We start from the raw sequence: 19,684 nt of genomic DNA on the forward strand, positions 1-19,684 counted from the left end.
GGTCACCATTCTATTCTAGAGTACACTTCCATTGTAAGTTGTTTGGTTTTGCATGGTAACAATGAATTTCATGCTGGACAAGAACAATTATCTAGGATACCTATTTTGATACTTTTACTCACGCCCCTTCTTAAATCCACGCAAGGAAAAACACAAAAAACAAACACCCTAGAATGGGGAGTTTCTTTCACATGTTTATAATCGTATCATATAAAGCAATAGAAAATTTTGAACAGATCACTAGCCCGTATGAACCGTCACCTACTAGGCCAACTCATAAACACCAACTAGTGTGCACCACCCTTTGGTTTGGGACTAGGGATAGCAATACCACATCCAATAGGAAAGAGTTTGAGCATGCTTTTTCGCACACGGACATAATGGGTCGAGTACTTGCAAGAGAAAAGGTCGGACACAGGTCTGGATTTTCGCTCGTAGGTGTCCACAGGCAAACTCGAAATGCCATCGTGACTCGTGAACCCTGGCCTTATCTTCTCCTCTCATGTTTGTCTCTCTCTCTCTCTGCCATTTTTCTCACTCTTATGTCGTGCCGTCCAAGCTGATCCACTGCAGCTGGCCGCCCTCTCGATCTCCGTCGCCGCGACCTCGACGATAGCTCCATGACGAGGGCGTCTCCCGGGGCGCGTCTCCGTTCGTGTGAAGGAGGGTGCATCTTCGTCCGACCTTGACGGGGGTGCTCCCTGACCAGCGAATCTTCATGTTGTGCCCTCCCTATCCAACCCTAGTGAATCTCCTGCATACTCGACCTCTGCTTAACTCGATATTAATTGTGTTTTGTGTGCATATCTGCGTTTCAGATTGGGTGAAGCTTGCGACTCCCATCGACATGGGCTAGTTGTGCATTTCAGATCCACACGAGAGCCCCTCAGCTCGATCGGCTGCCCCACCCATCGCTTTCTCGCCGATAGCCTCGCGAGTGCAACCTTCGTCTTCAACACCAGGGGATGGAGTATTGTAGTGTTGTATACCCACAGGCGACCTATGGGTTTTATATCCGATGAGCATAGGACTGAGCACGAGTATAAAATTTTATCTATCTCTCTTCGCGGGCACAAAGTCGTATCAGATAATTCGGGTGACAGGTTAGGTATGGATCTGCTTCATCCGTACCGGACCCGACCCATTGCCATCTCTATTTAGGATCCGTATTCTCTGCAGTACAATAAAGTCACTGTTTGTATAGTGATTTGTGTACGGTTCTGTGCTTTAGCACTGTGGTAAGTTGCTATTGACACGGTATTTGGAGATACTGTCCTACATTTTTATGTACTGAGTACTGTAGCAGTAAATATCAGAGGTTTGCGTTTGGATCGGACGGCCAGATCGTGCAGCAATATAGCAAACAGTAACTCTGTACAGTAGTATTACAGAGAATACGGGTCCATAATTTGGTTCCTTGGTCCCCCTAGCAAAATCCCAACCCCCCCACCCCTAACATAAAAGCACCCATCCATTGGCCGAATGGCAAACGCCACTCCTCCCACGCCACCCCCCCCCCCCCACCCCTCCTCCCAAAACCCCAGTTCATTCCAGGCTTCAAATCCGCCACCTTTTGCACCTACACAAGAGCACACACAGTCACACTTTCCCTACCAACATTAGCTGCTCTTCTTCACCCAAGCAAACCAAACCCAAGGCAAGAACCACTTCCTCCTCAGACCTCGTGAGCGCTCTCTCTCTCTCTCTCTTCGCTCCTCCCACCTAACAGCAGCTCCTTAAAGAGGAGGGGGAGGAGCAATGTCGGAGCAGCCATTGCCTCAGCCTCGGAGCAGCATGAGGGAGGCGCTGGAGAAGGAGGACAAGGAGAAGGTGGCGGCGGCGGCGGCCAAGGAGAAGGTGGCGGCGGCGGCGGCCAAGGAGAAGCCGGCCGTCCCCAAGAACGGTGGGGGTGGCAACGGCGGAGGCAAGAACGTGGGCGGCGGGGGGAACAACGGCGGAGGGGCCCCGCCCGGGGAGGATACGGCGCGGGAGATTCAGGTGGTGAGGGAGGCGTACCGGCGCGAGACGGCGGCGCCGGCGTACGTGATACCGGAGGAGCCGCCGGCCATGGTGGAGCTGGTGGGGTGGTACCTCTACAGCTTCTGCTCCTACTTCATCACTCACCTGCTGCTGCCTGTGCTCTTCCCCGCCATCGTCACGCAGGTCGCCTTCCCCTCCTCCGACTTCACGCCGGACCCCAAGTACACCGTCAAGGGCGCCACCTGCTCCGTCCACGAAATGTCCATGTAAGGGCGCCCGTAGTATGTGAAAAAAAAAAGTCATAAGCCAAATGTGATCTTAAACTCGACCTTATACATTTCTAGATGGAACTCAAGTCTATATTTCTATGGCCATTCTACCATCAACCATTTTTATTTTTGAGTGGAACCTATCTTATTTTCGAGGGAAACCAGTCCGGTCTAGATCCTCGAATGCTACGGAAGCAGGCCAAACTTCGTGCCTTGGTCTCTTTCTTCGCTCCTTGTAAACTTCCACCTTTTGAGATTTTTTTCTTTGTTTCCCACTTTTTTCTCTTCCTCCCCTGTTTTTTGGGGTGTTGTCTTGAGTTTTGATGGGTGTTTTAGTTTGTCTCTTCTCTGGTTTAGTGATTTGTTTTTTTCTTGGTGTATTTTCTTTCTTTTTTCCCAAGAACCAAGAGAGTGCACGAGTGAGTGGGTTTGAACTAGTCGGATGTGCCTTTCAGATTTCTTTCCCTCCACTAAGCTTGTGTATTCGTGGGAAGTTCTGATTTTGTTTATATTTAGTCCCAAAAATCGTTCCTTTTTGCCTTGTTTGTGTCGCCCTGCTCTCCTTTCTTCTGGTTCTCGCTTTGAAGTTTTCACCTTGTTTGTGATCTTTTACCTGTCTACTCTCTCTTCTACCTCTTGTATTTAGCTGCTCCGTACGCTAAATGTGAAAAGAAACTCCGGTGAAGCTCAAAACCTGGATTTTTCTTGCCTTTAGTCTATATCTGGTGTGTATGCAAAAGAACACCTAAAAGAAAAGACCGTGATTCCTCAGAGATTCCATATTTCCTTGCTCTCAATTATTAGTAGCAGATAAGAGATTCGTGAGCAAGGCTCCAAAAGATGGTACTGTTTTGGACCATATAGTTAGTAGTTGAGCGAGGCTGTTTCCATACCCTCACATTTCTTGCTTTTTTGTTATTCTTTTCCTTAGATTTCTCTCTCTAGACATGGTCTTGGAGTGCGCATTTTTTGTCAGTTTCTTTTTGTTAGCTCTAAGGTGAGGGTCACAAGATTTCTTGGGAGGATAAGGTCAAACAAGAAATTCTTAGGGGTGTATACGTAAACATTATTTAATTTTGTTGTAACGTTGAACATTTGGTGGTGAAATCGAATAAGGGGTATTCCTGAGATAGGAAAGGAGTTCTATTGAGGCAGAGGAAGCCATTAGTGTGAAATTTATGAGGTGCCAAGAGGAGACCTGTGTGTCTCATTAAATTGCTCAGAAACTTGAATCCTTGCTTCAGATAGCTTCCAGTTTGCATTTCAAAATACAGCAAGGAAATTACCCATGTTTAAGCACTTACTACTCACTGCGCAGTAAATTTCTCTTGTAATCTATGTGCAGTGTTGGCTGATAGATCTAGTTGGCATATCTGGGGGTTACATTACTTTTGTCCCACTTTTGATAGAACCAAGAAGTAGAGTGCGCGAAAGTAGGTCCATGCTTTGCCTCTTCTCTTCGGCCTTGGCCCTTTTTTCCTTTTGAACAGGAAAAAGGGTCCTAACCGTTGTGATTACAGAACAGCTCTTCGCTTTTACCCCAAAATACTGTTGATGGCTAACTGCAGGTCCAGCACACTGGTAGGTGTGCCACAGCATGGCATGCTTAAATTGAACCAGCCCAATTAACTGCTCTTGATTGCAAAGGGATATTGTTGATTCTTAAATGTGTGAACATCGACAACCCAACTCACAAATCTTCTTGGTGAATGAGTTAGTCTGTCATCTGCAGTTTGTGTTTACATTCTTGTCCATTGTTAGTACTCAAAATTCATGTCAGGAATTTTTTAGTTGGTACATGCTCATGCTATGCAACCTCATGCATGCTCACACCAAATTTGTGAATTATGGGCAGGTACCAAAGGCTGACCAGGCACTCTATTGTCATTGGTGGATCTGGGATGTCGCCTTTGGGCTGGAGTGGTCTTTCATGGGCGATTGGTATCCTCGTTGTGGCGCCAATCCTCACCCAAACTGCGCACCACCTTGACCGTGGCCAGTACCAGTCACTGATCCTCATCGCTGCGACGTCCTTTGGTTCATTCTTCTGCCTCCTCACTGGCTTCTTCAAGACAGTATGGGTGTTCCTCTTCTACATCCTCTTCATTGCTGGATCAATCATTGTTGCTGAGGCTGTGCACACCCGCAACCTTGGACTGATGATCCGTGGACTTGTTGCCCACGACTCTGGCAAGCACCTTGTACTTCGCCGTCGCGCTGCTGCCAGCCAGCTCACTCTGTATAGCAGTGCCATTGGAGGCATTGGGGCTGCCCTAATGGCCGCGTTCATGTACCACATGCTGCGGCGCACTGACCAGCTTACTGGTCTGTGGGTTGTCTCCATCTTCAGTGGCCTTATCTGGTTCATTGGCATCTGCCATGGTCTCTTCACAAACCGCCCCAGCAGCTCATCACCCACCACACCATTAGAGCCCAACTTTTTCACCAAGCTCAGCTACAGCATGACTCTCGTGCGTTATCCACAGTCCATTGGAAGCTTGGTTGCAGTGTTCCTGTCATCTTTCGCCACAATGTGTATCTTCACCAGCGCAACTCTCTATGCCATTGGTGGTGTTTGCATCAAGCCAGTCCTCGTGCTCGCGCTGTGGATCCTCTACTTCCTGTTCCCCTTGATCTCACTTCCAGTGCTACACCCGATCCAGATCATCATTCGTGCTGATGCTGTCCGCATGCAGCTGCTTGGGTTCATAATCTGCCTATTTGTGTCCGGTGCTGGGTTCTACTTCAAGAGCCGCAGGTGGAGGGCTGCACACATCATCGTTATTGCCCTTGTCCAGAGCACAGCCAATGGTATATTGTACTCATTTGGTCGCATCCTGCTGCTCGATGCCTCGCCGCCAGGGAAGGAGGGTGCATTTGCAGTCTGGTACGCATTTGTGCGCTGCATTGGCTTGATGATTGGCTTTGCTGCTGCATCTGCTGGCCCTGGGCGTGCTGGAGGATCATTTGCTGCTGCATTCCTGGCGAGCTTCCTCGGCATCATTGTGCTGATCTTTGGCAATGTGAGCAACATCGGGGCACTGAAGGCCGCCGGGCATCTTAAGGGAATGGACGATGAGAAGAGTTTGGGTAGTCTTGGCAGGGAGAAAGGTGAAGGCATGGGCGCAGTTGCTGATTCAGGCGAAAACAGGGGGAGGGTATGATGATTTATTTAAATGGTGTATCTGGGAGGAAAAGAAGATTGCATTGCTGTGGAGGGTTGTGTTTGTGAGAAGGATTTGTTCTTGTTTCGTGGTCATGTTGCAGTGACACTGTTAATTTCAGTGCTTTGCCCCTTTTATGCATGATGATGACATAGTGGTAGATGAGTGTGCTAGTTAATGTGTTATTCTTTTGCTTGGAAGACAATTGTAACTGATGATATGGTTCTTTGTTCATCACCCCCCCCAAAATCTCTTGCAGTCAAGCTCCATGATTTCTGTCGAAAGTTTGATTGTGTAGAGTGAAATAAACTTCTCGTAATCTTTGTAGTGTGCATTCACTTCAGTGTTTGATGGTCCATATGCTTTCATTGCCATCTCGTATTGTCAAGACTGCAGCTTCGCTATTTCCTTCTGTGTTGACGCTTAATGTCTGGTGAAAAAGACACATCGAGTCATTTGAAGGGGCACGTTATGTCTTTGATGCAAGTGTTTTACAAGGCAGTGATGCAATGCTAATGCTCATGACTTGCCAAATAACGAGACTTGCTGAGGCTATTATAAACCGCTGAAGCCAATTTTGAATCTCGTTGAAGGCTGCATCTGGGGTAATTTCAACAGCATGTAATGTAAACCCTTCTGACTTTATCCGCTAATCATTGCATAAGACATTGTACTTGCACCCATTTGTTACGCTTCTGAAGAATGGATTGAATACTGCTGCTGTATTAATTATTTAAAGTACTGTTTCTGCATGCTGTGAGCACCCGACACATACTGTGCCGTTTGCATATCAGGTACCAACGGCTTAAAAACAGCATCATGACAAAATTAAGACTTAATCGCTCTTTCAGTGTTTGTTGGGGTCAGCTTTTTACACCAGGATTTTTTTTTCTTTAATCTTGTCTTCACCTGCTCAAAGAATCCCTCGCATCATCTACCTACAAAAGTCAGCCGACGACTCAATCTACGCCGGAAATTAAAGCAAAGAGAAATAAAAGAAGAATTGATGAGTAGTAGGTTAAAGCAGCATACACGACGAGTACAGGAGGCCTCAGCGTCAGCAATACGGTATCTTAATGGTCTCATAATTCAGCTTAAAAAATGTCCCTATAATCCCATTGTTAATCACCCTTGTGTGTACCAGAGTCAACTTAGTTGATAGCATCTAGACAGGGCCATTAGAGGTGGATTAGGATCCTCTACAGTAATACATGGAGGCAGACATGTGGGTCTAGACCCACGTGTCAGCTTAACTGTAAAGGATCAGCATCCATTAGAGGCAGCTAGATGGAGTGCAGTTTTATAGGCCTGTTGTACTTTTGTGCGAAGTCTTGTGTGGCCTCTTGCAGGGCTCATTGGCCATGAAAAGTTGAACACTATCACGGATTTATGGGGCGTCTTGGAGAAGATTAAATCACACTAAATTGAAGTCTAGGAGGTCGACTTTGTCCACTAATAATTCAATCGTTGATGGATAATGCCGGTTGGACTTTTGGACTTGATGATGTGTTTACAAATACTAAATTACAGGGCTGAGGGGAAAGCAAGTAGGTACTTAAGACTGCTAGTGGCACATAATGATCTTGTTAATGGAAAAAAAAGGATTGATGTGGTAGGTTTTGAGATTGAAAATGGTGGAAGTGGAATGGTTGTAGAGAGCGTTTCCACGGACATTAGCGCGCGCGTGTCTCGAGCAAAAGTCAAGTGCAAGGAAACTTGCGAAATCTTCGCTCTATTTCATACTATCATATCATTCTTCCCAAATATATCTACGAGGTATATTTTTCGATATTATTGCATAATTCCTTTAGACAAGTGTCTCTAAGTATTCCGTCGAATTTCCTTGAGAGGGATGTGTGAGCTTGCAAGAGGGGAATGGATATTGGCATTTGGGTACCATACACATCACATCAAACCCGGCAAGGCAGTGGCCAGTGGGCATGGGCTGTCTCCTGTCTTTGTGATTATCTATCTGTTCCCATGTACTCTTCTCCTTGTGTGAGAATGGGTAGGTATTTCATGATTTCTTTGGGTCCCTCAGCAGCTGGTTGTGATTTTCTGGAGGTTGTGTCATACTCAAATGTAGCCTCTCTCTCTCTCTCTCTCATCAGCTGGTGTGGTGTGGTGAGAATCATGATTGTCAGCTCATGTGTCATTGCAAAGCAAACAAAGCAGGCAGCAGCAGCGAGTCTGTGTGCAGCTAGAAGAAACAAGGTGAACGACAATAGAGACGGCCTCGTCCTCTTTGTACCGTTGCCAGCAGCAAACAGGCCATTCCGTGCTTTAAATAAACTTTTTTTTACAGCAAGCAAGTCACTGAAGAAGAAGAAAACATTTTTTAAATTGTAAAAATATCTGGGTGAATACTAAAGTACTCGCTGGATAGCCGGAGGCAGAGTACCAGACGTCCAGTTTCTTAATTTTTTTTAGTGTACAATGTGGATGAAGAAGGAGAAAAAGAGAAAAATATGAGCTCGATTATTAAAGCAATTACCACAGCATGAGCAGAAGAAGCAGGAAGGATTGGGCATGGGCAATGGAGGCCAAGGGGAGAGAGGGAGAGAGAGAGAGATGGAGGCAGCAGCTAGAGGAAGGAAACCCTGCTGCTGTTGCTGCTGCCTGAGACTCATCGATACATGATGCTGACTTAGTTTTTCGTCTTCCTCTTGGCTTGACCGCTGCGCTGCAACACAAGAAAGAATCCCGTTCCGTTCCTTGGTTTCTCTCTCCCCGTTTCAGTTCAGTGTAATTTTGACCGATTTCTTGTACCTCTACTAGCCGTTACTGTAGCCTAGCGTAGCGTTGCTCTCAGGTCCGTCCAACGGTCGGTCATGTGGAGAGAGAGAGAGAGAGAGAGAGAGAGAGAGAGAGAGAGACTCATCCTTAAGTTTGAAGTCTGAACAGTACAGCAGCACGTATACCACTGTTACAGCAAACGGGTTAGCTAGGCTTGAAAAACAAAAGAGTTTATGGCTTTTGCTCTGCATGAGCCACCTGCTTCGAATTAATGGCCGCTCTAATCGCCGGTTAGACGAAAGTGACGGTTAAGACTTTCTGAATTCTGTTTCAAACGGCAGCGGCAGGCCGAGAGAAGGCAGTAGTTGACCTAATCATTTGTTTTCTACTACTTCTATAGTGGACAATTAACAAAATGTTAAGTTTGATCCTTTGTTTAGGCAGTAGGAATTTATAGTTCTGGCAATCTTAACTACTTGATTAATGTGTTCTTTTTCTGGACAACTAACAAAGCACAACTGCATGCATGTGTTGTTATCTCCTTGCTGCTACTTGCAGAAATGACCTCAACCGGCAAGATTCCTGCCGACCTCCATCCGGAAATCAATTTCTTGCTTGCCTTGCCTGCTTATTTGTCTAGGATATACTTTAGCTGTTTGAGACTTTCTTTAAGGTAGTTTGAACGTCTCAACTTTGCATCAAACAGTTCAACTGCCAACGGAATCCACTCCAATATCAACTCATGTGGGGATTAATTTATGTAATCACTGGGCTAAGCTTTACCTGGGACACGTGGTTACATAAGACAAAAGTAAAGATACCCGTTTTATACAGTTACTGCTCTAACAAATTGTTTTCGTTTTAGCCACAAATAAGGGAGAGAAAGAGATGGGAATTTGGGGAGACCCTGTAAAAAGGAACTTTTTTTTTTTTTGCTGAGATTCGTTTCATGCATTCACCGGATCCAAAGCTGACACAAAGCTACTACATGTTACTGTACTTGCTTGTTAGGCCCTCTCTAATAATTATCTTAAATTTTTATTCTCAAAATAGTATTACAGCATTTCTTATTTTTTTCATCTCTAACAGCTACCCTATTTACTACCTCCTACTACCATTTTCCGCCTTCTGATTCCACTGTCAGTCACTATAAACAGTACTACTACAGTGTTTTTCTCCTTTGGATCCGCTGCCAGCCACTGTGAACAGTACTGTTACAGTGTTGCGTATAGGACTATACTCTCCGTAATACTGCAGCAGTACTGTACGACACTGTAGCACCAGATAGAATACCTATTTCCAGTGCTGCAGTACTTGCGGGTACTGTAGCACTAGATAGTGGAACTACTGGAGTTGGTCTTAGTCTTTTTTTTTTTCCATTCAAGTTTCATTGAAAAGGAGGCAGATGAAGGCCATTCAAGTTTCTTTTCTTATAAAAAACAAGACGATAAATGAAGGCAAAAAAGAAATTGTAGTCACTTATCTCTGCACTTGAATGGTGCTTCTGACTTGTGAATGCAAATTTAGGCCTAAATCGTGTCTCTTAGGTGTCCATCTGTGTTTCTCCCTGACGTGACTATTATGACCTCGTGATTTGCACTACTGGTCATATACTGACTGGCACTAATTCAGTTCAGAAGAGGAACCCATAGTTACAACAGAACCCATAATTACAACAAATAACCCCCTTAATTACTCAGAAATATCTGATCATGTCGTAGCTTTGTGCAAACAAATTACATGTAGCTAATTCAAGTGGCCCCAACTGCAAGCAATGTCATGCATATGTGTAAACGGCAAGGTGTCCAGCTAAAAAGCTCAGCTACCTCTAAAGTTCAAACATGCACAACTGCTACTAGCTTGCTGGCATCCTTATTTTTTGTTTATGGATTAGTACTTGTTGTCTGTCACTTGATGCACACGATTGTGTAGCCACGGCAGCCAACATCCATGGATCATGTACACGCATGGATCGACAGGGCACCTGTAATCCCCTTAGTGCGAGAGTTGGTGCAGGTGCAGCAAACAAACAGCATGAGTATGTCTCAAGAACCCTAGCTTCAGGAAAGCAGCAACCTACTCGTTTTGGAGTACTTCTCTGCAATTTGCAAAGCTTCTTCTAGACCATAGTTTTCAGTTTACTTGGTTTTTTAAGGAGTTGTTTACTTGCATTTGGTACTGTTCTGATGAATTTTAACCAACTTCTACTACCTCTTTTCACACACTGAATATTATTTCCTTTGAAAAACAAAAACATAACTGGTGCATAAATTCTTTTTCCCCGAAGAAAGACTGTTTTTCTCCACTGACTACTATTTCTGCAGGAACAGCCACAAAGTTTTTCTTGTGCATGATGATTCACTTTTGAAATGGAGTAAATGAATTGATTGACTAGTATATAACACTACAACATGTAAGCTTTCAATGTGAACAGTATGAGGAAGTACATATGACGTTTATCTAGAAGTCGCAAGTGTCATATGCAAAAGAGACATCACAACAAATCCATTTATTATTAGAGCCAAAATGGATTATGCAAGCAGCCATATCTCTCAAGGTGAGGAAGGCAGAAAAGAAAAATAATAAAGTTGAGGTGACAAGAGCCCACAAAGTCTATTATCTAGGTATGAAATTAACGATGCCCTTGGAATCTTCCAAATGGAATTCCAGTCTATCTCGTCTACTCCCTCTCTTATCCTTTTCCTGCGTGTAATACAAGTCTACTCCTGTGCATGCATGGAGACTGCACAAAATCTATGGTTTTTTGTGGGCTTGTCATGTTGCCATTTGGTATACTATATGTTTTCTTAGTGGATGACACCAAAAGTTTTTATGGGTTATGACTTGTAGTTTCCTTTTTTATCTGAATTCAAAAGTAAAATGAGTGTAACTTTCTTTCTGAAAACACAGCTGGTGACCTGCTAGTCATTCAGTAAAAGTAGGATAAAAAGTTGCAAATAGGACGGGAAAGAAATAAATAAAATCAAAAGAGAATCAAGAACAATCTATTTGAAATTACTCTCTTGGAACTCTTGGAGTCGTTGCACGCTCACATTTTAGTTCAATTTATGCCTGAGTGGCCCTAGGCGTAACAACGAGGAAGATTAATCTACAAGACCTGAGCTGTGTGCGCACATAAATCATTGTGTCAAACACAAGCAATACCGTCTTTTTACAATGAGAGAGGTTTTTTGCCGACGTTTTTTCTAAGAAAGAAAACAGTTTTCCATCCGTGTTTGAAACTTGCCCGGTTTGTGGTGAGACCGAGCCTGCATTGATCTGCCGGTCACATTGGACTGCCTGCATGACCTGTGCATGCATGGTCAGGTGTGTGGAGCCCTGGACTGGACTGGACTGTTTTGAAATTCTTGGCACCCAGACCTAAAGATGGCCGAAGAATTCAAAGTCCAAAGTCTTCTCGTATCCATGTAAGAGAGCCCTGTTTTGTGAGGCCTCTTTTGCAGGGCTCCAAACGATGATGAGAAAATTCGTTTTGAAAGTGAAAACAAGGGTGTGGTGCGCTTGTTTTTCCATATTGGCAACTAGCATAGCAATAGCATCACGGCAATTTCGTAAAAAGATTGTAGATAGCCGTGAAAAAGAAGGGATAGCAGATATATATGGCTATGGATTCTTACTTTTTTTGCCTTGGAATTTAGGTGGTCTTTTAAATATATCTTGAAATATGGTATTCTGGCTAAAGACTGTATTTTTGTAAAGTGAAGAGACAAGGACGTGGGAGAAACTGAGAATCAATGAAAAAAAGTAGGGCTAAAATCTAGTTTGTTTTTTAAAAATCTACTAGCATATATCGACAGCATTAGTCCTACTAATCGCTGTCTCCTCGTGGCACCAGAAAGGATGAACAGACACCAATGATGGTGGTAGAGCCTAGTGATGATATGATTTCTGAAAAGGCGTTAAAGTGGAACTCCAGAACAGGAGGCTACAATGCTAGGGTGAGTGCTGACCATTTTCCCTTGTTGAGCCTTTTGGGCCCATCCCAGCCCATACTAGCCCGGCCCAAGAGAGCAACTTTACCTGTTGTTTCTAGTGTGGTCCAGCAGCAGCCAACGTCAGTAAGTGGTCCAAATGCAGATGTCTGGTCTGTTTCTTGCCCTTCTGGATCACTTGTTGCTGCTGAAAAGCTTCTGAAATTCAGAGCAGCACTTGATCGAGGAGAGAGCTAGCCTGCAGCTGCTTGTTTTACTTACTTCCTTGCGCCTGTTTAGCAACATGTTAACGAAATGACAGTCGTCTCTTGGAAATGCAGGCAACACGCATTTCGTTTCGGAGCATAACATCACTCGCATGGAGCACAGACACACACATCCGATGTTGGCAGGCAGGAGAGGAAGCAGCTGTTCGAAACTGCAGCGTAAACTCTAGCCATTTTCTCACTAGTCTTTGCTCTCATTTGTGTACCAGTGTTGAGATATTGGGGTGAACCAAATCATGTCGCTGATGACAGAGTGAAACTAGATATGATCTTGCAGATACCCTCATCTATTCCTTCGACTGCTAGCCATAGACGAAAGATAAGAACTGTATGAGTGGCCTATCGCTCCGGCCTCCAGCAGCAGTGTGCAACTACATTGTGACCAGCATTTTCTTCAGAAACGCAGAAGGTCAATCACAGGGCACTTCACGGTAACGAAATGACAGGCTCACATGAATCTAATCTAACAGTCTCTTGGAAATGGAAGTAGCATGCATGCATGCCCCTGCATTTCGTTCGGAGCAGAACACTGGCAGTGGATATATATACACCCGTCCGTCGTTGGCAGTAAGGACGAAGCAGAGCAGCTACACACCTGATCGAAATGGCAGCAGTCTTGAACCTGCCGCCAATGTTGAGATATTGGGGTACACCAAATGCAATGAAGTTGGGAGCGACAGAGTGGAACCAGTGCTCTTCCTGATACACTGCACTTGAGGAGGCGTTACACTTAGAATCGAGTGATACGGCGCTGGCAGGTTGATTTGAATTGTGTTATTGATAATGAATCTCTCTCTGATTTGGCCATAGAGGTTATTGATAATGAGAATAGGGACATATCAGATCAGGTGAAAAGTGATCCCACAGAGAGTGGGCTATCTAAAGCAAAAAGGATGGTCCAAATAAAAGTGGAACAAGAAAATAACATTTCTTTTTTGAATGTCAGAGGCTGGCTAAAAAAGCCAGAAGAGGTCAAGACAAGAATATTATTAGACAGGAAAGGCTAGATGGTGTAGGCTTACAAGAAACTATGAAGGGAGACTTCTCCAACAAAGCGTTGTCTCAGTTGGTTGGTGGGCTGAACTTCAGATGGTTCTGGTGGCATCCTAATGGGCATCAAGGTGGATGCCTTGGAAGTGGAAGACTCATGGGTTGGTGATTTCTGTGTTTTGCTTGCTATTAGAAATAAAGTGTCAAACTATAGGTGTAATCTGGTGACTGTCTATGGACCTACTGACCATATCTTCTCACTTGATTTCATTAATCAACTCCAAGCTCTATGTGACAAGGGGTCTTTGTCTTTAGTCTTTGGGGGTGATTTCAACCTGATTAGGTCTAAGAAGGACATCAATACTGGGCACATCAATCCTATACTAGTTGACTTGTTTAATGGCTTCATTGATAGGAATCACTTGGTTGAGATTAAAAAGAATGGATGCAAATTCATCTGGACTAATAGGCAAGATAATCTGGTCATGATGAATTTAGATAGGGTGTTGACCACTACTGAATGGGAAATCCAGTACCCTTTATGTTCAGTGATCACCTTGGTCAGGGTGGGGTCTGATCACTGTCCTATTTTGCTAGACACTGGTGAGAGGGTCCAACCCAGACAAAGTTTATTTTTCTATGAAAAACAGTGGATCTTGGAGGGAGATTTCAAGGATAAGGTTTCTCAAGGATGGATTGCATGAATGCAAAGGATGCCAAGTCAAATCTACTCTCTAGATAAATGGCATGGGGCTTATGCATGGGCGGAGCTACAGGGTAGTCTGGATAGGCCCAGGACTACCCTGTAGCCCGTGTTTTTGGGCTTTTTTTTACCTCATGGCCCAGCCCGATTAGCAGACAAAAAATAAATCCATCCGGCTCTCTGCAGTGCGCAGTCCTCACTCCCAATTCCCCATCTCCATTCTCCCAAAATCACGGCACTCCCAGCCTCCCACTCCCCATCTGACTATCTGAGAATCCCTGCGCCGGGCCGCCGGCCGCTGAGCCGCCGACCGCCCGACCCCCTGCCGCCTCACCGACCCCCTGCCGGCTACCGCAGTGCGCCAGTGCCAAGCTCCGTCGCGTCGCTGCCGCCGAACGGTAGCTCGCCGCGCGCCGAACCGTAGCTCGCCGCCTCGCCGACGCCCGACCCACCTCGTGGCCGCGCTGAGCCGCTACAGCGCCACCTGCGGCTGCAGACCTCGGGACCTGCCGTCTGCCGACCCCCAGCTGGGCGCCGGCCGCGGCGGCGCCGCGTCGAGCCGCCGAGGCACGGACTGGCGGGTGACGGCCACTGCGTCGAGCTGCCGTTGCCGCCTGCCGACAGCCGACCACCCGAATCGGCGAATCCCGACCGGCGAGGCGGCGACCGACACCCTGAGCTCCGACTCGGCAACCCCCTGCTGGCTGCTGGGTGCGTCTGGCGTCTCACAGCTACGGTGCTCACTGCTGACTGCTCGGTGCTACTCGCCGCACTGCCACAGCTCGGCAGCTGCCGTCGCCCGTCTGCGCCTCTGCGGTATGCCCGTCTGTCGAGTGCCGACCCCCTGCTGGCTGGTGGCTGCTGCAGTGCCGGCTGGCGGCTGCCGACCCCTAGCTGGGCGCCTGGGCACGTCTCACAGCCCGTCATCACAAGGTAATTGATGATTTGATGTCACTGATGATTGATGAATTGAATAATTGATGTTTGATGGAGTGATGGTGAGGACTGACGACAGAGCACAGAGGATATGAGGTTCAGTTGTTCACTACTTCACACAATTAAAAGAGTCATTCATTTAGTAATCTGAATTAGTAATCAGTAGCTTGTACTTCATCGATAACTCGATATTATATATTCACTTAATCGGTATGCCAACTTTTTTGTATTTGATGCCAAGAATTTGCCCATATGTTAAAGTTTTAACTGAAACAATACATAAGCATGCACATATTTCGTATCTCATTTGTAACTCACTTAGTTGTACTTTTGAATTGCAAATGTAGAATTGTGAAGACATGAAGAGGAACAAAAATATTGCGTCACTTTTTTGGAAACATGAAGCAAAGACAAAAAAGATTGCGAATGAAGTGCAAACTCAACACCAAGAATCATCTCCCGATCCGGTTGTGGCTCAAGTGCAAACTCAACAGCAAGAATCACCTCCGGTTCCGGTTATGGCTCAAGGGCAAACTCAAGAACAAGAACCACCTCCTGTTTACGATGTTAATCGTCTCCAACTTGATCCAGGATTAAGGGTGTCTATTGCAAGCTATCATATCAATGATCAAGATGCAATTCGAAGAGGATATATTCTAAAAGGTCTATGCCAACCTTATGCTCATGAGTACAAAACCAGAAAAATATACGGTAAAGATCGCCGCTTCAGTCTTATTTGGTTTCATAAATACCCTTGGCTTGAATATAGTATTGAGAAGGATGCAGCATTTTGCATGGTTTGTTTCTTGTTTGGCAAGGAAAGTGGTAAATTTGTTAAGAATGGTTGGAGAAATTAGAACAAAAGTGACGCACTAGACAAACATGTAGGAGGTATAGGTAGTGCTCACAATATGGCTCAAGAGAAATACAACTTATTTGTGCAAGGTAAACCAATTGGTAATGTTCTTGTGAAGGTGTCACAAGAGAATCTATCTCTTTACAAGGATAGGTTGACTTATTCACTTAGATGTTTGAGGTTTCTTTTGCATCAAGGATTGGCATGCCGTGGACATGATAAAAGTGAAGAATCTAGCAATCAAGAAAACTTTCTTGAACTTTTGAAATGGCTTGCAGAAAATAATGAAGAAGTTAATAAGTTGGTTCTGAAAAATGCTCCAAAAAATTGCATTTTGACTTCCCCTCCCATACAAAAGTAAATTGTTCAGTGTTGTGCCGAGGAAACTACTAGACACATAATTGAAGAACTTGGTGATGATCATTATGCAATTTTAGCTGATGAGTCTAGTGATGTATCACATAAAGAACAACTAGCTCTTTGCTTGCATTATGTTGATAAATATGGAAGGGTATGTGAAAGATTTTTTGGAATAATTCATGTAACTGGTACCACTTCTTTGTCACTTAAGGCAGTAATTCAATTTTTATTTATTGGTCACTACTTGACTCTTACTTAAATTCCTAGATAAGGATATGATGGGGCTAGTAATATGAAAGGAGAGATTAATGTGCTGAAAACATTGATCATGAAAGAGTCTCCTTCTGCTTATTACATCCATTGTTTTGCACATCAACTCCAGTTGGTTCTTGTTGCTGTTGCCAAGGGAAATGATGGTTGTGTATGGTTTTTTGCTCAACTTTCTTGCTTGTTGAATATTGTTGGAGTTTCTTGTAAGCGTCATGATATGCTTCGAAATGTTAGAGCTCAAAAACTAAAGACAGCACTTGAATTGGGTGAAATAGAAAGTGGAAGTGGATTAAATCAAGAGATGGGCTTAGCTAGACCCGGAGACATTCGGTGGGGATCTCATTACAAAACTATTTTGCACATCATTGATATGTATTCCACAATCCGAGAAGTGCTTATAATTCTTGGAAAAGATCCCACACAAAGGGGTGATTGGCCGAACATACATGCTATGGTTGATGTCTTTGAGTCATTTGAGTTTGTTTTCAATGCTCACTTGATGCTGGTCATTCTTGGATATACAAATGAGTTGTGTCAGTCTTTACAAAAGAGAGATCAAGATATTGTTAATGCAATGTCACTTGTGAGTTTGGCAAAGGAAAGAATGCAACATATGGGATCTCATGGGTGGGAAGAGTTCTTTAAAGGAAAGGTTACATCATTTTGTGTAAAATATAGCATCATCATTCCTTCATTGGATGGTAATTATGTGCCTCATGGAAGATCCTCACGGTTTTACCCCGAACAAACAATTGATGATCATTATAGAAGAGAGGTATATCTTGATGTCATTGATAAAATTCGGCAAGAGCTTGACAATCGGTTTGATGAGGTTAATATGGAGTTACTTCTTTGCATGTCGGCTTTGAATCCGTTCAATTCATTTGCTTCTTATGATGCACACAAGATACTTAGACTTGCCAAGTTTTATCCCAAGGACATATCAAGTATGGATTTGATAAGACTTGAAATTCAACTTGATAACTTTATTCATGATATGAGAAGAGATGATAGATTCAAATGTCTAAACAATCTTGGGGAGCTCTCTATTAGGCTTGTTGAAACAAATAAACATACTCTTTATGATTTGGTGTACTTGCTTCTTAAATTGGTATTGATCCTACCGGTGGCGACGGCAAGTGTTGAAAGAGTATTTTCTGCATTGAGTCTAGTGAAGAATAAATTGAGAAATAGTATGGGTGATGAGTTATTGAACGATTGTTTAGTCACATTTATTGAGCGTGATGTTTTTTGCAAGATAAGTGAGGATGATATAATCGAGAGTTTTATGGTCATGAGAAAGCGTAGAGTAGAGTTCTAGAGTATGTATTGTAATCTTACATGTACCAATTTATGCAAGATTTTATTTCATATTTGGAATATTTATATTGTACTTTTTGTAAATTTTAAATTTATTTGTTGAATTTACTATGGTGAGAATTTTTAATATTATTATATTGTATTTCTAGTAAATTTTATACTTGTATATTAGATTCAAAAATTTTCACGAGGCACACCCAGCGTTCAAATCCTGGCTCCGCCCATGGGCTTATGCCACATTAGGCAATTTCTCAGAGGGTGGAACCTAGCCCAAATTGGGGACAACAAGAAGAAAAGGTAAGCTATCAAGTTGAAATTGGAACAATTAGATAATAAAGCTGATGAGCTAGAGCTTAGTGATGTTGATTGAAAGACTAGGTATAGTTTAGAGCATGACATGGAACTTCTTTATCTTATGGAGGAGAAATATTGGCAACAAAGGGGTGGGCAGGACTAGATTCTGCAAGGGGACAATAACACTAAATTTTTCCATCTATGTGTCAATGGTAGAAGAAGGAAATATCAGATCCTTTCCCTGGAAATTGAGACTAGGATCATTACTGATCAATCTGATCTGGAGAAGCATGTTGTGGATTTTTTTTAAAAAACTCTTTGGTTCTAACCTTGAACCCCACATAAATCTTAAAGAGGGATTCTGGGATGGTGGCCAGCAATTGTCTCTTTAGGACAAGGAGTCCTTGATCAAAGAGATCTCAGAGGAAGAGATGAAACAGGTGGTTTTTAGCATACAAACTGATTCAGCTCCTGGCCCTAATGGTTTGGGGTCTCCTTCTTCAGGCATTTTTGGACATGGCCAAGGATTTTTCATATTGGGGGGCTAGACCTGAAAAGACAGAACTATGGTGTCATCATCTTGCTGCCCAAGGTCAAGGAAGCAATTTTCATCAAACAATGTAGGACAATCTGTCTGTTGAATGTGAACTTTAAAATTTTTACTAAGATGTTGACAGATAGGATCACTCCCCTGGCTCCTCAGCTGATCAACCACCATCAGACTGCCTTTATCAAAGGGAGGAGCATACTGGAAGGGGTTGTGGTTCTACATGAGGTGTTACATGAATTGAAACCGAGTAAGGAAAAAAGTGTCATCCTGAAGCTAGATTTTGAAAAGGCATATGACAAGGTGAGATGGAACTTCTTACAAGAAGTTATGGTTGGGAAAGGGTTCACTGACACTTGGATCAAATGGGTAATGCAGTCTGTCCAGGGTGGGCATGTATGCATAAACATAAATGGACAAAGGAACCCTTACTTTAAAACTTACCAATGGTGGCAGGGTGACCCACCGTCTCCAATCCTGTTCAACTTGGTGGCTGATGTCCTGGGAGATATGGTTGACAAGGCTGTAAATAAGAACTTAACTAAAGGGGTCTTGACTCATTTGATACCAAGGGGGGTGTCACATGTCCAGTATGCTGATGATACCATTTTAATGACTGATAGGACAGACTAGTCTATCCTCAATTTGAAGATTCTTTTGTACTGCTTTGAATGGCCGACATGACTTAAGATCAAAATTCATAAAAGTGAGGTTTTTGTTTCTGGTTTTGAACAAGCTGATAGAGAGAGGGTTGCCAACATGCTAAATTGCAAATTAGGGAAACTTCCTTTGAACTATCTAGGGATTCCTATCTCTGATCAACACCTAGGGGTGTGGGTCTTTGAGTCTTTGAGTTTGAAAATATATAAGAGATTATCTCCCTGGAAAGGGAAGGACATGTCCTTAGGGTGGAGACTCACCTTAACCAACTCTTACTTAAGTAATCTGCTAATCTATACTATGAGGTTCTATCATCTTCCAACAAGGTTGCATGGGAAGATGGACTCCATCAGAGCTAATTTCTTTTAGCAAGGTGCTAA

General features: G+C 43.8%; 2 protein-coding genes across 2 annotated transcripts; both read left to right on the forward strand.

Moving 5' to 3' along the window:
- Positions 1-1,499: 1,499 nt before the first annotated feature.
- LOC133930988 (uncharacterized) lies at positions 1,500-5,751 on the forward strand. The gene is made up of 2 exons (XM_062377788.1): positions 1,500-2,246; positions 4,105-5,751. The coding sequence occupies exons 1-2, from the start codon at positions 1,759-1,761 to the stop codon at positions 5,411-5,413; spliced, it is 1,797 nt and encodes a 598-aa protein (XP_062233772.1). The 5' UTR covers positions 1,500-1,758; the 3' UTR covers positions 5,414-5,751.
- Positions 5,752-15,399: 9,648 nt separating this feature from the next.
- Positions 15,400-17,816, forward strand: LOC133883429 (uncharacterized). The gene is made up of 2 exons (XM_062322757.1): positions 15,400-15,708; positions 16,486-17,816. Exons 1-2 carry the CDS (start codon positions 15,516-15,518, stop codon positions 17,802-17,804), a joined length of 1,512 nt encoding a protein of 503 aa, XP_062178741.1. The 5' UTR covers positions 15,400-15,515; the 3' UTR covers positions 17,805-17,816.
- The last annotated feature ends 1,868 nt before the right edge of the window (positions 17,817-19,684 follow it).

The sequence above is a fragment of the Phragmites australis genome, chromosome 10 (genome assembly GCF_958298935.1).
Source record: "Phragmites australis chromosome 10, lpPhrAust1.1, whole genome shotgun sequence".
Classification (NCBI taxonomy): domain Eukaryota; kingdom Viridiplantae; phylum Streptophyta; class Magnoliopsida; order Poales; family Poaceae; genus Phragmites; species Phragmites australis.